This window comes from Crinia signifera, chromosome 6 (assembly GCF_055691185.1).
Source record: "Crinia signifera chromosome 6, ASM5569118v1, whole genome shotgun sequence".
NCBI lineage: Eukaryota > Metazoa > Chordata > Amphibia > Anura > Myobatrachidae > Crinia > Crinia signifera.
In genome coordinates this window covers 202,804,265-202,824,932 of record NC_139222.1, presented here as the reverse complement: position 1 = coordinate 202,824,932, position 20,668 = coordinate 202,804,265, and the positions used below count along the sequence as shown (strand labels likewise).

Below are 20,668 nucleotides of genomic sequence, written 5' to 3'. Positions count from 1 at the left end.
TAACTTCAAGATCGGAGATCGTGTATGGCTGTCCACCCGTCATCTTCGTTTACGCCTACCCTCGATGAAATTTGCCCCACGCTTCATAGGTCCATATCAAATTTCACAAATCATCAACCCAGTTGCTGTTAAGTTAAAACTTCCGGCTTCTATGAAAATTGCAAATTCGTTCCATGTCTCGTTGCTCAAGCCTTTAAAACTAAGTCCTTTCCAACAAAGGCCTCCCAGAGCTCCTGTCGTCTGTACAGATGCCGAATTTGAAGTCAAGAGAGTCTTGGACTGTCGTCGACATCACTCGCATCTCCAATACTTGGTGGAATGGTCGGGCTATGGTCCCGAGGAGAACTCTTGGGTGAATGCCTCTGACCTCCATGCTCCAGTCCTTGTTAAACAATTCTTCCGCAGGAATCCCCACAAAATACCCAGAAAGCAGAGGGTCACTCCGAAAGGAGGGGGTACTGTCAGGAGAGCCGCCGGCGGCACGCAGCGTGTCTCCTACTCACCGCTCCGTGCGCGTCGGCGACTCTCCTGTCTGGCGCTGGGTCCTGGGCGGCAGAGGGGGAACGCAGCAGGGCGCCTGTAGCTGGGGTTCACTCTGTGCGGCCGGCGCCAGTCTGTTGGACGTCAGCAGCGTCCAGAGGCTGGCGCCGCCATCTTGGTTGAGGGCTATGCGGTATTGGGCCAGGGAATGGTGTTCAGCCCACTGCACCGCTGTGGCCAATGGCAGCATCTCCCTGGGGATTTAGGGAGGCTGTCAGGAGCTATCTGGTGTCAGTGCAAAAGAGTCTTCAGCCTGTCTGTTACTCTCCTGCCTTCTCTCGGTCCTAACCATTGGTTAACCCTGTGAAACCTGTGCTCTGGCTCAGCAACCCCGCCGGCAGTTTCTTCATCCAGCCTGCTCATTCTCCGTCTACCTGTGCCCAGTTACCTTCATCATCTTCTGGCTACCTTCCCAACCTCCATTCCCTTCCAGAGGCATTGTACAGCACCGTATTGCCGTTTTCTCCCAGTCTTTCACCGGACTTTTCCAAATTATAGCAAGTTGCTCATTTTGTTTCCGAATTGCCTCAAAGAAGTATTTGAGTGCCCGTTGTACAAGAGAAGTATCTATGTACATCCATGAAACCATCTTTTATTAAACCGGCTCGATTTAACCCTACGCCTGCTGCCTCCAGTGTGGTACCTGACACTCACACGAACCCATCCAATCCCATTCCCGTGACAAGGAGCCTGGATGTATCACCGACGTTTCTAAGCCGTTACGGCTTCTTTATCAAGGTGCAGAAGACAATCATAAAACAGGATACAATGATTTAAATACCTTTTCCTTGTTCCCACGCCGTCCATGCCGTACGCCAGGCATATATATATATATATATATATATATATATATATATATTATGAAATTTACTTACTTTTACCTTGGGACCCCCCTTTCTTAAGTACCTTGGGCCCTCCACAGCCTTAATCCTGCTCTGGCGGCAGGCAGCCTGTGAGTCAGAGTGGTGACTGACTTCCTGACCACTGGCAACATAGGATGGCCGAGTGGGCAGTGGCAGCAGCATAGTCGAGTGGGCAGCAGCAGGATGAGCGGGGAGCGGCACAACCGCTTGTCAATAACCGCTGCCACGCCCATGAATGATATTTACGGTCCCGTCCGGAGGCTTTGTCGCTCAGCTCACTGGCTCAGGCTGAGCCACTGCCGCCCAGCGCTCATTGGAATACACACAGACTATTGGCTGCTGTGTAGTGGGCGTGCAGGGGCGGCAACAGCTGAGCCGAGTCTCCGGGTCCTCCCCTCCCTCCCGGTGCTAGGGGCGATCTGACCCCTAAATCAGGCCCTGGCTGTTCGTGCTACAGAGGGGAAAAAAGTCGCTGGCAGTTTAGTCTGCAGCACCGGTTCCCTGCATCAGCATTGTTACGTTGCCTGAAAGGAGCTTGGAGATTTGAGAGTAAAACCAAGGTGAGGGGTGGGGGATACCAACTGAAGGGGAATACTGTACTAAAAAGTAGACCGAGTTTACACTACTGCAAAAAACAATGGGGGGGGGGGGGGGTTCTATGGTGTTCTCTAGCAGACTTGTCCCAGCACACTCACCTGTCCCTAACCCTGTCTCCTACCACACCTCTCCCCGCACACTAACCCTGTCCTTAACCCTGTCCCCTACCACACCTGTCCTTGCGCACTCGCCCTGTCTCCTACCAGACCTGTCCCTGCACACTCACACTGTCCACTAGCAGACCCCTCCAGCACACTCACCATGTCACCCACTAGAACTGTACCCCATGCTCCACATGCAATGAAATTTAGGATGTGACTCGCATTCCCTGTAAGGCAACTCCCCTTGTTTTGTGACCACAACCTCCACCCAGCCCATTTTTTTTTTTTGCCCCCTGTCTTAAAAAGAAAGTGAAGTGTTCTCTTGTAACCATATTAGTCCTAATTATAGGGAGCCCGAGCAATCCCTCAGTTTTGTACATGAAACTGATCATGCTAGGAAATTATTTGCCCAATGAACGGGAGCCGCAGGAAATTGTGGAAAGTCCTTGCTTTCAGTATGCTTGGTTTTCCTCATTGCCCATATGTCTATGAGTCTATTTGTCCACTCTGTATACAGTATGTATGTACACAAGGCAAAAAAGGATGGATACGGATTAGGCTTTACACAGTGGGCAGTATTGCATGTTCCAGCAAGCTCAACACAGCGTACGCCATTTAACGCTTGCCGTGCATGCGCTGTTTTTTCCACCTGTCGCCATGCCTCCTGCTCACACTATTTAACGTGTCAGCTGCTCACCGCCCCTGGCAGCGAGCATTGACCAATGCGGTGTACGAGGTGTAAATGGCTCCATTTGTATTCAGTGTTTAAATATTGCAGAGAAATGCAGAAAAATACAGATTAGCCTAAAAAACTATTCCAAATCAGCAGAATGCTAATGTTGTGTGCATATCCTCAAAGGCCAAACGAAAGAAGAGGTGAATCATGGGTAATAACTGAAATATGGGTGGAATAAACAGTGAGAAAAAAATGCATCATGGGGGGGAAAAATTTCCACAAAAAAATAAAAATATATTAATATGGCGCTTCTAAATAAAAAATAATAATATAGATCCTTCAAATAATAAAAAAATAGACTTGTAGACACCAAAAAAAACAAATAAAATATGTAACTTGCGCTCACCTAAAAAAGATGCTAACAGCAAAACTTAGAAGTATACCTAAAAAAAAAGCGACCAGCATTCTCCGTTTTAGCATTGAATACAAAAACGGCGAGGTACCCAACATTTCCCATAAGAAAACAATGGCTTTTTTTCCGGCGAGGATCATTTTTTTTTGGCGAGAAGGCCAGTCCTCTTGCCAAAAATAAATGATCCTCGCCGGAAAAAAAAAACAGCGAACTGGGATCATTGAATACTACCCATAATCATTTGAGCAATAAACTTAAATGATAAAACAACATTATTAAAACGACAAATAAATATAAAACAACATTATTGACTTTGACTTTGTACTGCTTTGGACAGTCCAGAATGGTGATCATTGTCTTCTAAAGACATTCTCTCCGAACCTTTCTGCGGTTATAGAAGAGAATGTTGCCTGTAGGTACATGTTGGTGGTCAGATGTAAGGTTAGATTTTCAGAGTTTAGAAAAAGGAAATCAGACATTAGGGCAGATGTATTAAGCCTTAAGAAGCGATAAATGCAAGGGTGATAAAGAGAGATAAACGTCCAGCCAAAAGTGTAGAGTATTGGCTGGAAGTTTATCTCTCTTTATCACCCTTGCATTTATCTCTTGTTAAGGCTTAATACATCTGCTCCATTGTGGAGTAAACATCTCTTATCGGTAATGCTAATTGGTTGCTATGGGCAACATCACCTCTTTTAATTTTTAGAAGCTTTAGTAGATTAACACCTGTGAGAGCAGTTTGTCCTGACAACATCATTTCTAAATGGTTTAAGAGTCAAATAATGCAGTTCAAAGGGAACCTAGTGGATCTTAATAGTTTCCAGTAGCGAGTGAAACTTTAGGATAGTTATCTATTATTATTATAATTTTATTTATAATGTGCCACGAGTGTTTTGCAGCGCCGTACAAAGGAACAGTACAGGGAGACAAAACTTGGCATTACATTGAATAGATAGAAAACGAGAGTACAAATAAAGAGCGCCACAGTTCAATACACATTACAGTTTAAATATAAGAAGTGAGGACTCAATTAACATACTATAAGAGGCTTGAGGTCAATGATGGAGATGAGTATGCGTACAAAGAGGGTCACTGTGTTGAGTATGGGAAAGCTGTGAGTGAAATGTGAACAGAAGAGGGCTTTGACAACAGGAGGGAAGAGAGCCCTGCTCTGAGGAGTTTACAATCTAGAAGGAAGGGGAGACAGATTACAAGAGGTGCAAGCAAGTGGGTGGTGGCTAGATAGCAGGATGTAAACAGACAGGGGGTCAGAGAACCAGCCTCAGGACTAGTTTATGCAGTGGAAGGGTACGCTTTGATGAATAGGTGCATTTTCAGTGCCCGTTTGAAGCTTTGCAAGGACGGGGAGAGTCTAATAGAGCAAGGGAGTGCATTCCACTGAAGGGGTGCAGCACGGTCAAAGTCCTGTACCTGGTCCAGAATTAAGGATCAACCCTGTGGAAGCTTACTTTTCTCATTCTCATTAAAACCACTAGTACAGACAATGCGGGTAATGAGAAAAAGAGTAGCCATGTTTCTGTGGCACAGCCATAAGACATTTCAGATGAGTTTGATAAGTGGCTACCGTTTCAGGGTCCGCTACTGAGAACGTTGGTCTAAATAGTTAAGTGAAAAGCCTCTCCCATCTGCAGTTACATCACTAATGCAGCTGAAGCATGGTATGCAGAGGGCAAGATAGCAAGATACTCTGTGATATGCTGTTGGTTAAAGCATAGTAAGTGGTTTAGTAACTAGTCTCCATCACCAACAGCATTGTTGAAAAACTGAAAAGAAGAATGAAGCCAAGAAGAATATAGTATTTGCTGTCAATTTGTTTTGGTGCCTATAAACCCCACATACAGTAGGAGTATTCAGTACCACAAAATACCTGACTATGCACCTTCTCTCTCTCTCTCTCTCTCTCTCTCTCTCTCTCTCTCTCTCTCTCTCTCTATCTATCTATCTCTATATATATATATATATATATATATATATATATATATATATATATATATGCGATTGTAAAGGGTGCGATGCCATTGACTTTGCTATACATTTGTATGAGATGCAATGAGATTTAGGCACTATCCACGCCACCCCGAAGCGTGGCAAGCGGCGGCGGAACGCGTCCTCCCGACGTTTCATACCCCCACTATCCACGTCAGCGTGGAGTTGATTTTATATAGTGTGGCAAGCGCAGCGAGCCACCGAGCCCGAAGCGTGGCAAGTGTACACAGATTACTTTACATGTTTTCTGCGTCCCCTCGCTGGGCATGACGCGCTTCGGGCATGGTGGCTCACTGCGCTTGCCACACTATATAAAGTGGCGTCGATAGTGGGGGGGTTCCTAAATCTCATTGCATCTCATACAAATGTATAGCAAAGTCAATGGCATCGCACCCTATAAAATCGCATGCAATCGCATCGCACCCGCGGCCAGAGTGTAGTTAATAATTTACATAGGGAACTTGCATTGCATGCGATCGCATCGCACGCAAAAATTGCATGCAATGCGATTTTCTTACACAGAATCGCCGATAAGCAATTTGTTAACCAAATGTGTGGCCAGCTGGTACCTGTCTGGTGATCACCATGCTGCCATGGTGATTGGTCTAATGTTATGTGGAGGCCTGGAGCTGCAGCTCCATCCTCCCCATTGTTAATCTGGCCCTGAGAGAGTGCTGCTTTTAATTTGCAGTTCCAACCACCTCTGATGTTAATGCACGCTATAGGAATATTCCCCTATTACTAAACACTACTGAAATGGTTGGTTTCCCCAGAAGCCAGCATAAATCCACACTGCTTCATTAATGAAGTGAAAATACATGTATTTATATAACAGTTGTGTTTTTATCTTCCATCTTCCCATGCTGACTGAGGCTTAAGGTTAAAGTGACCTCTCCTGCAGATGCTCCTGTTATTAATGTTAAGCAGCCCTCTTTCTACAGTATTACATGTGTGATTTTATAATCAGGCCAAGAGGTGACTGACTTGTAATGAGACCAAAAGTGTTGAGTTTCTCGAACAGCAGTCTCTTTCTTTAGTCACAGCTGAATAAGTGGTCCCAATTGTTTCTGTCATCATTTACTAGGCATAATTACTGAGGGAAAAGCTGTTTAGTTGCAGGTGTACAGACTAGAATGTCATCATGAAACTGCTAGAAAGCCTTGCTGAGGTCAGAAAATGGGCACCGGAAATATAAAAAAAAATTAAATTATATGTCTACCCACCTAGAGAAGGTTACAGAATGTCAGTTTCTCTGTTGCTAAATACACATCTATTCATTCTACACAAAACGCAAACATCTCTCTGCAGATATGCAGCATGTGCTCTTGTGTTGACTAGTCATGAATTAACCCCTTGAGTGGTGGGTTTTGCTGGGGCAGGACCAACCTACCAGGGCAGGTTGGTCCTGCCCCAGCAAAACCCACCACAGATCATCGGAAGCTGCCAGCCCCCCTTCCCTTTGCTTTGCTGGTCAGACCAAAGCAACCACCCGACCCCGCCTGTCACTCATTTTGCGAATGCCCTGGCGAGTGAAAAACACACCAAAGGCGTTCCCTTCTGGCGCTTGCACATGGCTATGAGCGACTATGCGGAAGCGCACACCCCCACCATCGATGACATTGCCGAATTCCAACCTGTACGAGCGGACAGTGCAGCGCCGGATGTGACAGCACTTATAGGCCTTATTCTGATCTGATCGCAGTACAAATGTGTTTGGAAAATGGGCAACACTATGTGCACTGCAGGTGGGGCAGATGTAACATGTATAGAGATAATTAGATTAGTGTGAGTTATTTTGTTTCTGTGCAGGGTAAATACTGGCTGCATTATTTTTACACTGCAATTAAGATTTCAGTTTCAACACACCCTACCCAAATTTAACTCTCTCTGCACATGTTACATCTGCCCCACCTGCAGTGCACATGGTTTTTCCCATTTTCCAAACAAATGTGTACTGCGATTAAGGGCCATAGAGCGAGGATTTATTTAGTTTATGCATGTACTTGACAAAGTTGTCTATCTTTACTATAGTGAACAATAGCTTGGGTTCCAAATTACATATGTTGGGGATGTGAAGCATCGTCTTTGACCTACCAAATTGTTGTAGTCATTGCTTTTATAGTCCCGTGGCAAAGAGATGAACATTATTTAATTTACAATTTGCAGTAGCTGGTTTATTTTGATTAATGCTAATGCATTTGTTTTACAAAGCCAAGTAAAAACTTTAACCATAATTCATGTACTGCTATAGATTTATTGTCTCATTGTGTTCCTATGAAGGTTTAGTTGATTATGATATTTGTAATTTTTGCGCTTTATTTTTCTGCACATCTGTTCCTTAAATAGAAGCTGTCATACTAGCTCTTGGTTAATGTGAAATTGGATATTTGGCTATGGAACGGTGAGAGATTAATATCACTTGAAAAAACTAGTGTGCCCTGTATTTGTAGTACATTGTCAAACAAATGTAGTACAGGTTAAGTATCCCGTATCCGAATATCCGTTATCCGAATTATTCCGAAAACCATACTTTCCAGAAAGTGGGAAAAAAAAATTGTTTAGCTAAAAACTCACTGGGGACATATGTAACAGCATCACTGGGGACATGATATGTAACTGGCACTATATATGTACAAGAAAATGATTGCTTGGCATTCAAATTTAATATCTGAGATAGTACACAAATTTTGTTTCATGTTTTGAAACCTTGTTTTTTGAACAAATAAAATATATTTGTGTGTATTTTATGTGGTAATAAAATATATTTGTGTTTATTTTATGTGTTTATACAGCATAAATGCAAGATACTTCAAAATACATAATTGAAATATTAAAATATTCCAAAATACGGAATAATCCGTTATCCAAAATTCTCCTGGTCCCGAGCATTTTGGATACGGGATACTCAACCTGTAAATGTTGTGGCTGGTAAAGATGGGATTGTGGCTACTTTCAGAGATACTACCTCTGCAGTGGATTTCATACTAGGCAAGTAAGTTGCCTAGTCGTTCCTCTGCTTTCAGAGCAGCAGGACAGCATGATGTCATGACACCAAGCATGCTGCACCACATTAAACTTTATTGCATTGCACATAAATCCACCACTGTACCCTAGGGTTAAAGATAAAAAAAAACCGCCCTTCTTTCTTTTCCTCTTTAACATCAGATTTTTTCTAACTTTTGAGTCTTTTATTTATTGGTTCCTAGCCAAAGCAGATTACATGTGGGTATTCTATTGGTTGGAATTAATCAATAAAAGTGAATTGTAGGTAAAATAGTATTACAGGTTGAGTATCTCGTATCCGTGTATCCATTATCCGAATTATTCCAAAAACCGTGGTTTTTGGAATAATTAAAAAATAATAATTTCTACCCCCTAACCCTCTTTTTTCATACTTTCCAAGTCCCAGGGCGTCCACAGCAGGCCTCCGGCATCTTCTTCAGGGCCTCCAGCGGTCCCAGGAATGCATTGCACGAGCGCCGGTGACGTCACCGGTGCGCGCGCACACCCGCGCAATGCATTCCTGGGACCGCTGGAGACCCAGAGAAGATACCGGAGGCCTGCTGTGGATGCCCGGGGACTGCGTGGACGCTGAGGGACCACCGGACACCATCAGGGGACGGGTAAGTAAGCCTAAAAAAAATTATTGTAAAAACCGAAAAAATCCCCTATCCGGAATGCTCGTGGTCCCAAGCATTTCGGATAAGGGATACTCAACCTGTACTTAGAATAGGAACATAATACTAGTCTTACAAGTGTCATTGTCAGGTCAAGAAGGAGCCACCTTTGTTATCTCTCGTCTATACAGTATACTCATGAATTCTCTATATCAGGATATTATTTCTATACATTCTTTATATGGTGGCCATTGAGTCTGGTTTGTGTGTGTGTGTGTGTGTTATTAAGGCTGAATCGAATAAACAGAATTCTTCCATAAGGTATTCATGAGTTGGTGCATGGTGTTTGAGGGGCTATGCTTCAAAATTGTTTGGATGTACTGAGCTGAAATTTGGCAAGGACTCATAGAACTGTCGCCCATTGATGCAGGCCTAATTTCAGGGCAAAAAAAAAGTTGTTGGGGAACTGACAAGCTATTTTTCACCCAATTCCTGATTATGAAAAACTGATACTATTCTACTGTAGTCTATGAGGGATTCTTGGGAAACCATAACTCAGGGTAGATGATGAATGAAGAACTAGTTTTTTATTTCTTTTTATACATATATCTTCCAGTGCATGGCCTTTTGATTTTATGTTTATTGTAGTTAAGTTACAGGTTTTTTTTTTTTATTCAGTAAAATATACCCCATTTTAAAGATAAGGAATTTCAATTAATTGTGCCTGTGCAGTGGCCACCTGCAGGTAGGCAGGGGTTTAAGGCCCGGCACCCCTCTGACAGAGAGAGATGGGGGGTTTGCTGCATTCCCCATTGTTTTTTTCCCTCTTCATCCAGTGAGCGGCAGACTTTAAACACTTTTGCATTCCCACCACCTCCTCTGGGACTCCTATAGAAAGAAACATGTTTGTCTTGCTCTTCACCAGGTGGAAGCGGCCATGCGAAAGAGCTTAGGTTGATGGAAATCTGGGGATCCCAACTTATCGCCTCCTAATTTTCTCACTCAGAACCGTCTCAGAAACCTGGTGTTGGTTCATTGAAATACAGAGGACTCCTATGCCTTTTCTAACTGTATTTCCTTGGGGGAGACCGCCATTTTGTCTTCTCTTTTTTTAATTTCTTTTACTGTACACGTGGACTACAATTACCAGTGGTCTCTTACGTACTGGGCATGCTGGCACTTGTGGTTACTCAAGTACCAGCATGCCGGAGCTACATTGATGTAACCTATAGTTCCCCTGTAAAGACAATATTCTATTTTTCACTGATTAGCCCCACACCTAGGAGCCTGATGCTGGTTCTTTAAAATACGGAGGGACCCCTTAACTATTTTGCCTCCTTGTTTCCGGAACCAGCATGGCTCCAAAAGCCCATTACTGGTTATGCCTTCAGAGGGTAGACCCCGATACTTTTTTTTTTGTAGGACTACAGGTACCAGTGGGCCCTTCTAACCCATACATGGTGGTACTTGTCATTCCCCAAGTATCGGCATGCTGAGACCACTTGTTGGTTAAGGACTGTTTGAGGTTTGTGTTTAACATTTGTTAACCCACAATGGAATATGCTGTGGTATATAAGAAACTTTTAATAAATAAATGAATCCAGCACCTGCCACAGCAAAAGAAAAACTGATGTACAGACTAACGTGAGGGAAATGCTGATGGGATGAGAGCGGGTAAAGCTCTCTACCTAAATTTCACAGCATCATTTTTTTTTTTAAAGCTATGAAATTCCATAGACAAAAAGTGGGATAGGTATGCCACATAACTGCTCAGAGTTGTATAGATTGTGTCACTTCTGAAGGGTGACTGGTCTGGGGCTGGAATGAAGTGGAAGCTTGTTTCTTTTATAACTTTAGTCCAAATAGAGGGAAATCCTCACAATATGGAGAGAGAGCTCAGGGCTCGAAGGCATGACTGCAGACTGTATATAGGAGCAAAGAGTAAAGGAATCATCTGGAATTGAAAATGAACATTCTGAACTGGCACCAGAGGATAATGGAGACAACTGGAACAGGAAAGACAACACTGGATAATCTGGATAATGGTAGACCGCTTGTAACCATGATGCGGTTAGAAGGTCTGACAGATGGTGTGTTGGAAACAACAAGGGAGCACGGCAGGTAAGTATGACTGGCTCAGGAAGATACCACTAGCACAGGTGGGCCCACTGATGATGACAGTTACCGATGTTGGTACCCTGATGGTGGCTGATATCGAGGTTTAACTTGATATCGAGTGGTGACTGGTAGATATGGGCGGGACTCGGGTAGTAGATGAAAGTGAGCAGTGATCGATGGTGACTAATGGTAATGCGATGGTGACAAAATGTAGCTGATAACAGATACAATAGGATGATTGTTTGGGCTGGAGCCAAATAGAATTCCCAGTAAAGGTACTGGCAGGAGTTAGGCTGTGCAGTAGGATGGTAGTTCTACACAATGTCAATCACCAGGAGTACAGGAGAGCCCAAAGAAGCTTCTCAGTGGACATCACTGCACTGACGAGTTGACTGTGTTTCTTCCAGCATACTTCTAGTATCATCATGATGGTGATTGGATATTGCAGGATGATATCAGAATTTCACCAGCTGGAGGAGTAACATGTGGATGGATCCAAGATGGGGGCACCTGTATTGGGAATTGGAGGGGTACTCGATGTTTAGGAGAAGTGGCTTGTGGCCTACACGCATGACAGAGGCAGAGTGCACAATAGAGTGCTGCCATAGGGGACTGCAGGCAGTGTCAGTGTAAAGTGGACACCGCTAAACACGCATGGACGGCGCCAGCTGGACAACGGGAAGCCCAAAGCATGACCACTGCTGAGGGAACACACAGGAGAACATCTCAAAGCAAACCTGAAGAAACACTTGGATGACAAATAAGTGTTTCTTTAAACACTGGATCATGACAGACTGTGAGTAAGCAGTACCGCTATTGTGTGAGTGAAGGCATTACCACTCTGTGAGAGTGCTGAATCTGCAGTTTACCACAGGGTGTGATGGCATAACATATTGGCATTGCGCAAGGAACTTATCCATTAAGCATCGACCTTAATGATGGGAATTACATTGCTTTTTTAGTTTGAATGGTAGGGATTCAGTAGTTTTGTGAAATTTCAGATCATATCTAAGAAGCCTTAATGGCACATGTGAAACCTTAAGGTTTATTTGTCTAAAATATATATGTGTATGTGTAAACATTTACACTTAAAGAAGCATATTATCATTGCTACCATAGCGCTTGTAGGGTAGGTATTTGTTTGTGAATATGTTTAAACACTGCAGCTTGTTGGCTTATATCAGTCTTGAACATTTAATTAGACCAGAACCCCAGATGACTGATTTACAGTACTTAATCTTAAAGCCCCCATACACTACACGATTTGGGCCTGATTTCACCCAATTCTGGAGGATCGGGCTGAGAAATCGGGTGAAAGTGCCCAAATCGTGTAGGGTATGACATCCTGTCTGATCCGATGCGCGGTCCCGTGCGAATCGGATCAGATCTGGATGTCGGTCGGTCTGCACATAAGATAAATTTTATGTGCAGCCAGCATTGAGCTGGTCTGTGGGCGTGGGGACCGGAGAGCAGGGTCCGGTCCATGTGTGATGAGAGAGGGTAGTCACCCAGCTGCAGGAGGGGTAGTGAGCTAGTGTGTGGACTGGAGACTAGGTAGCGGCAGCTGCAGGCGGGGAGCACGGAGCGCACGGCGCATAATAACAATGCCCGGGTAGCGGCGAGCGAAAGAATAGGAAACATCCTATTCAAAAGACTGGGCGGACGCTGATTGGCCGAGAGCTCAGCCAATCAGCGTCCGCCCAGTCTTTTGAATAGGATGTTTCCTATTCTCCGGCTCGCCGCTAACCGGACTCTGTTATTATGCGCCGTGCGCTCCGTGCTCCCCGCCTGCAGCTGCCGCTACCTAGTCTCAGCTGGATGTGCTCCCCTCCTGCAGCTGGACTGGACCCCGCTCCCCGCCACCTCTCCTGCCGCTAGGTGACTACCCTCTCTCATCACACATGGACCGGACCCTGCTCTCCAGTCTCTGGTCCCCGCTCCCCCAGACGGACCCTGACGTCCCCCCCCCCCCCCCCCCGCCTGCAAGCTCCCCCAGACCCTGCTCTCCCACAGCTCCCCCGGATTTACATGTGATAAATCGATCCGATTTATCACATGTAAAAAATGGCACACATCAAGTGCCAAATCATATCAGGAGCTGCCGGGGGAGCTCAGGGGAAGTCGGGGCCGACATTAGGCCGACTTGTCCTTAGGACAAGTCGGCGTAGTGTATGGGGGCATTTACAGGGAGTCTTTAATTATCCATAAGACTCCTAGACTAAGTACAGCCTGAGGCTATATTTAGATCAGCCCCTGCTCATCTCTTACTGGGACTTTTTTCAGAGTTGTCTAAAAATGCGCCAATAATCGCAGTAATAGGCATATGTGCAGTTACAGAAATCTAGGCACAACTTTTCACCTTGTCTTAAAAAAAATGCTAAACAAAGTACATGAAATACAGTATATTATTTAAATGAAGACCCCAATCAACATCAGTACATTCTCAGTCAGCTAATCACAGGTGGTCCTCTGTTGTTGGCAACCATCATCCTTTTGTGTTTGTGTGCTACAGTAGTTCAGTAAATAAATAAAAAAATTGTTATTGGTCTTGCCTGCAGTAGTTTGTCTTTTGGCGATTCAGGCATACATTCAAGAGTATTATATTCTGTTTAAAACCATGTCTGTTATTTATTTATTTATTACCAGTTACTTATGTAGCACACACACAAACCGCAGCGCTTTACAGAGAATATTTGAACATTCACATCAGTCCCTGCCCCAGTGGAGCTTACAATCTATATTCCCTACTACATGTACACGCACACAGACATTCTAGGGTTAATTTTGTAAGGAGCCAGATAACCTATCACTATATTTTCTGATTGTTGGAGGAAACCGGAGAAAACCCACGCAAGCAAGGGGAGAATATACAAACTCCAGCCCATGACCTCAGCGCTGTGCGACAGTAATGCTAACCATTACACCATGCGTGCTTACCACAAGATATAAGAAAAAGTATTTTGCACACAGTCATTATGTCAGACTCTAAGAACAATTCAAATTCATTTTATTTTCCCGTTTCTTTCTCTAGGAACAGCTCTTGGAATCTGAAAAACAGAAAAGCCAGTTGTCTGCAGAGCTTACCAATGTAAAACAGGTAAATTATTAGGACCTGTTTATGCAGGGCATTAAGGGCATGGAATAGTCCTCTGGAATGTTTTTTTCTTGCCCTCCACGTTATTTATATTTTCTTTGTCAGAACTTTATTTTTAGATCTCTTGTATACACATAGAAATATATTATTGCTAAGCTCAGTCCCAAATAAGGAAGGTCAACCGAACGCATTTCCTCTAGCTGGGTAGACTTCCTCAGGGCATCAAATTTGTCATGTAAAACTTGAGTTTCCCAGCATTTGTGAGCTATATACCAAAGCTGCCAGTTTTTACCCTGGATACAAAATGTTTTTGCATCCCTTTCTTAGCAACAAGGTTTATTCCATATACAAACTTATGTGCTGTATATGCTGTGCTCCCAACTCAGAATCAGCCCAATAATCGTCCATAGCCAAAATTGCACTGTGTGTACACAGCTTTCTATTAACAACAACAGTAGAGACAGTGGCCCTTATTCTGATCGGTGCGGCCGGATCCGAATATGCGGCCAGGACCGTGCGTGCGAAACCCCGCCTTCCATACGGATTGCCAACTCCGTCCGTACGTGGTAAGAAGCTGGCCGAACGGACCGCACGTGTATTTTTCATGGAATACGCCTCCGCCATCTCAGGGAACCTCCCCCATCATTCGATGGTCGCAGACCATCGTGGACCGAGTGGTCCAATTTATTTATTTATTTACTGAACTACTGTAGCACACAAACACAAAAGGATGATGGTTGCCAACAACAGAGGACCACCTGTGATTACCAGGACCGAGTGGTCCACCAGCTCCCGCAACCTCAGACCACACAGACATTTTTCCGTGCAAAAGCAGGGATCTGGGCGGGCAGCTGACATCCGGCGATGTCATATGTCCGCCCCCTACACGTGCGTCACGGCAGCATTACCATACGTACGCCCAGCGTTTGCATGGGAACGCCCATGAAACGCGGGGCGTATGCATATGGTAATGAGCCCAAATAGCCCTTCACGCCCCTCTCCACCCCCTGTTCAGAGTGTTCGCCTTTCATGCGGGATTTGGCCGTACGCCCCGCTCGCACATGCGCAGACACAAAACATCGGCGGTACGAACGCACGCGGATATTACCGCACCAACCAGAATAAGGGCCAGTGAGACTTTCTTTATTACAGTTTTGTGTTTAAACAATTGTTTCATTGGAGTGCATCTAGAAATGCGTTTGTTGTAAAATCCATGCTAATAAATGTATCAGTCAGAATCCAGTCTCCATCAGCACATACTGTACATATGGTAGAAAAAGCAAGTCCTTTCTTTGACGCAATATCACATTTTAAACAATGTTATTTCACTGAACAGAATCATATTCCTAATCTGTACTCAAATGAGGTGTGTGCCCGATCAACCCTAATCCTCCCAGTCATGTTATCATGGATCTTCCCATGAATTATGCATACAAAGCCAGTAAGCCAGTACCAGCTTTGATGGTTAAACACCCTATTTGAATGACCATTGTAATAATTAAATAGTCCAGTGGATGAAGGTGTTATGTAACACTTTCCAGAATTGTGTTTAATAGATAGAGATTTTATGACCTAGGGTTCATAGGAAAAATGTTAGTCACAGTTCGCCAGAGCCCAGGGTTACCGTAACTTACTGGGTCCTTTGGTAATGGTCTTGCCATTCTATGGCATTTACATTGCAAGCAGATGACCACCACAGTATCCCCCTGACTGTGGTTTCTTTACTTCCCAGCAGTAATAGGTGGCCAAGACTACCATCGGGTCATATGGCTCCATGTTGAAATTAAAAAGGGATAGGCACTCCTAAATGTGATGCCATGTTTGGTGCTAAATTTAAACCTCTACCTTATAAAAGGAAGTTCTTAGACACTTTCCTGTGCCAAAGTATAGGCTAACACAGGGATGGGCAATAAGCGGCCCTCCAGCTGTTCATAAACTAGACATCCCAGCATTCCTTGCGTCAGTTTCAGGATGGCAGATTAACAAAACTAAGGCAAGGCATGCTGGGGTATGTAGTTCAGCAACAGCTGGAGGGCCACTTATTGCCCACCCTTGGTGCTGTTATCATGTGCTCCTTTCCCTCACTGCTCCTGTCTTTTACTGTACCTGTGGCTTCCTTCTGGTCCTCTTCCAGTCTGATGACCATGTTACTACAGGTGCATATAAGTTCTTGTTCCAGTGTACACAAGCCACCATACTTAGGAATCCAGGCAAAATACTTTTTGTGTCTGGTACAGCCAAGCCCAAATCCCCTTGCATGGGTACCTGGTGAAAATCCTCACCATGTTAGACTCCATACCTCTGTTCTGGGTATCTGCAAATTCTGAAGAATCGGTCAGCATCCACGATATCATCTGTGAAGTTGCTACAATGTTGTTTTAAATGTTACTGCTCTGTTTACCGATCTATTTTGTGGATAAAAGCACTTTGCCCAATACGCAATCTTAATAATTTATCTCAAACTGTAACTATCTCAGTTTCTTCAAAACGCCTTCATCCACTGTCTTCTTCAATTCTATATGAAGAAAACTGTCTCTGCATTACAAATGTTCCTATTACCAGTAGCGCCCCCTATAGGCTGTGGCAAGGCACTGTATCTTCACGGCAGTTTTTATTTTCCCATTTTCTACATAGGAGTCATTATTAAAGCACATTCATTTTATGTTTCATTAAATAATATTTGGCTTGATTTACAGTGATCATATTATCCAGACAAGACATTATGTTTGTTTTGTTTGTTGTTAATCTACTTGCCCGTATAAAAGGAAATAAAGTTTTAATAGGTATGGCAAAGGGCTTCAGAGATGTTTTCAATGTTTTTTCCTCTAATGAAAATGTACAGAACATTATGTCTTTGTCCCATTCTCATCAATAACCTTCAGCCACGTATTCTAGTTTGTTGTTTAATGCTGCCTGATTATCAATCTCAGCACCTGATGTGAAAAGAATCTATCGTGTTAAAAGGGGTCACATTAAATTTGACCGGTCTATTCAATATCTCAGTTTTACAACAACTGTAATAGCAGATAAAAGAAACCACACAGGAACCCAATAACTGTACTACAAACGCTGGTTCTTATTTGGGAGTCAATTTTCCAACTCCCAAGTGCTTAGGAGCTTTGCTGCATTTTATTTTATCTTTGAATAACACATTAATTACAATTTGTTAAGTGTATTTCTACTTTTTTTTTTGTACAAACAACAGGATTTTTAATGATAGAAAACTCATAATCTGTTCTAGACTAGTTTAGAGTAGTTTTTAATATGGGGTTTTATGTTTTTTATTTAGTCTATCAGACCTTAAACTAAGTCCTTAGGTTAATTAATTTCTCCTGAGCTTCATTTGGAAAATTGATTACTTTTTAAAGCATTTAGACTTTGGCAAGCCACTGGATTTTATATTTAAACATCCTTTGGTAATTTCATACTTGTTTTCAATATTGAGCTTTGAAGTCAATGAAAATATATGCAGCATTTTGTCAAGTAGAAAGGAACTTGCAGTAAACTATCTCTGAGCAATTGCACTTACTGTGCCTTCCAACTGTCCCAATTTCATCAGAACAGTCCCACGATTGCATGATCTGTAAGTGGGTCCCTACTTGCAAGAGCTTGTGGGGTATTTCTTATGCCACAAATACTGTTATACCCCTTTCAGATCGCACCTAATTACCGGGTTCATGCCGGCATGTTGCAAACCGGCATTTCAAACCGGTAAAAAAGCAGGGCTCTTACCGGTTCGTTGCTGTGCAGTGTGAATGGGTTCATTGGGTTGAGTGACCCGATTCCCATTCACACTGATGGAGGAGGCAGTGCTTGGAGCAGCGCTAGCTCCAAGTACTGCCTCCTCCCCTGCCCCCAATGACGCTTTGCCCCGCCTCCCCGCAAAACCATGCCGGTTTGCTGAAGGGGCCAGAAAGCGTAAAATGCAGGGTTGCATCAGGATTTGAAAGTTACAGTGCGACCCTGCATTTTGCAATGTAAAAGCAGTATAACAGAGGCAGGTGTCTTTAGTGCATATGCCAATATATTTGTGTTTTTGATGGACAGTCAAGTGCTTAGAATATATACTATGGTGTGGTCACACACACTCATGTCCTGATTCATACTTTCTCTACTTTATCATTCTCCAAGGCTTAGTACAGTGGTACCAGATCTCTCCTCAAGATCCACCAACCGTTTACATCTTCCAGACCACCTGTGCATCTGTAGAATTTGTCAGTTAGGAATGAATGCCGCATGTGTGACAGTTAGTAATAAATTAAACTGGGCACCAGCTAGGTGGTCAGGAATACTTGAACTGGGGTTAAGATATCGGGGATTTGTTTGGCCAGTCTTGGCCTAGTACATCTGTCCCCATGTCTTGTAAAATATAGGGCCTGATTCAGAGTTGATCACTAATGTGAGATATCGCAGGGGACTGTGAGAAGTAAGTCACTGAAAGAGTAACCACCCTTTGGATAATTGTGAGAGAATTGTGAATGGATCTCTAATCGGTATCCACTCGTAATCCATACACAATTTGCTGACCACTGAAATTATTTTACTGTCTGTGCAAATGTGAGTAGATCTGAGGCTTCCACTAATCTGCAACTTGGACAGGGTGAAAGTCATCACTGATGTCACAGACTCTTTTGCCGAAAACGCCTGGACATGCCTGCATTTTATCACACACACCCAGAAAACTGCAGGTTTCCACCCCCAAATGCTGGCTTCATGTCCGTCAAACTGAGAGGATTATAATTACGAACCATGTGCATTTTCTGTCATTAATTTCCCTTGTGCAATTTCAGCATTGCCCAGTTCTGCGTGAAGCTCCTTAGTAACAGCTTTGTATTTTTGTATTACATGTATGTTGTGTTATTTGTATGATCACCCAGCATGTCCAGTCTCCTGTTACTGGTATAATTATCACACATGGGGGTAGATGTATGAATCAGGGATAAGGGAGGAGAAGTGATAAAGTGACTGGTACTTTATCACCGGCCAATCACCTCCTAACTGTCCCTTATTAAACACAACCTGTAACTTAACAGTCAGGAGTTGATTGGCCGGTGATAAAGTACCAGGCACTTTAGGGTAGATTTATTAAGCTCGGTTAAGTGTTAAAGTGTCTGGTTTTTATCACCGGCCAATCAGCTCTGACCTGTCATTTTTCAAACCAAGCCTGTTACTTCACAGGTAGGAGCTGATTGGCCGGTGATAAAAACCAGACAGTTTATCACTTCACCGAGCTTAATAAATCTGCCCCTTTATCACTTCTTATCACTCACTGCTTCATACATCTAATCTGTGTTTCTTTATTGCTTATTTTTGCTCTTTTCAGGAAGCGAAAGCTGCCATTGAGGAGACGAGAGCTCTGCGTAGCCGAATCCACCTCGCAGAAGTAGCACAGAGACAAGCTAGTGGCATGGAGATGGACTATGAAGAAGTCATACACCTACTGGAAGCTGAAATCATGGAACTGAAAGCCCAACTAGTTGATCATTCTGGCCAAAATAAAGTAAGCTAAGCAGCAATCTCATCCTGTTTCCATGGTTCCCTCCTTGCAGTCACATGACCCTCTCCCTGTCTTTCATTCCCTCTATTCATCTATTCCTGTAAAGTAGGTCAGTGTTTGTCTTGTTATTCAGTATTCACAGTAATCTGCGGCATTGAGAACAATGTGGGTGTTATGACCCTTCCTTTACAAAGTAGGGTTTTTTTTATTTTATTTATTATTTGTGCCTTGGAAAAACAGAAGCTTACATGGATAATTGGATTGTACATTAGACAGGGGTCTACTTTCCAGAAAGCTATTAATGGGAGTATTTCAAACTTTGCCGTTTTGGCTTTGATGTGTCTGGCAGATTGTTGAGAAAACTCCATTATCTCCTATTAACTTTACATTTTCAACATGTTACCTGAAATGCTACTGTATGGCTGATTTTATTTGTAGTACTGATATCTTACTTTTACAAAAAACGGACAATTCCCAATTTGTGATGTTAAGTGCTAAATTTGGTGTAAATTTGCAGTGGGAATTAGGCTGGGAAATCTCGGGATCGGCGGTATCCCGGGATTTGGCCCAAAAATTGCCGTTATTTGAATCCCAGGATTGGAGTTTCCAATCCCGGGATTAGACTGCACATGCGCTGTCTACTGCCTGAACACTCGCTCTGATGCCGCCGGGCTGCTTCCATCTCCGGCCGTGCAGCTCTGTGCCGCATGATGTGGTCAGCACAGCTGCATAACCACTCCCGCCTCCCACGCTTCCAGTCGCACCACCCGCCCATGTGAGAAAATGTGCCGGTTTGTTTTTATTAGGGAGGCCAATCCTGGGATCCTGAGTATCCCAGGATTGAGCAATTTTCAATTCCTAATCCCTGGTTTGAAAAAAATGCCCTGGGATTAGCATCTCTAGTGGGAATGTTGCTCATAGCAACATTCTGTCCATCACTTTTCTAGGATTCAATAGAGAAATGATAGCTAGACAATGATCCCCACTTTTAGAAGCTTTAGTAAATGATTCTCTTTGTCTCCAGGCATTTATGTCTGGGTATTCTCTAATGTGCCCAGTGTATCTTACAGCACTCTCACATTTGATTGTATGGTTGATTGTAACCTGTACCATATTTTTGGTCAGAAAGCCCCATTTTGTGTAACT

The 20,668-nt window shown here is 43.5% G+C and overlaps 1 protein-coding gene across 2 annotated transcripts in view; it reads left to right on the top strand.

Annotated features, from left to right (window-relative positions):
* Positions 1–20,668, top strand: part of STXBP4 (syntaxin binding protein 4) — a 146,899-nt gene that overhangs the window by 54,002 nt on the left and 72,229 nt on the right. For both annotated transcript variants that reach the window (XM_083148648.1, XM_083148647.1), the window contains exons 11-12: positions 13,963–14,028; positions 19,349–19,525. In XM_083148648.1, the coding sequence (XP_083004774.1) occupies positions 13,963–14,028; positions 19,349–19,525 (243 nt within the window). The remainder of the gene's footprint in view (positions 1–13,962; positions 14,029–19,348; positions 19,526–20,668) is intronic.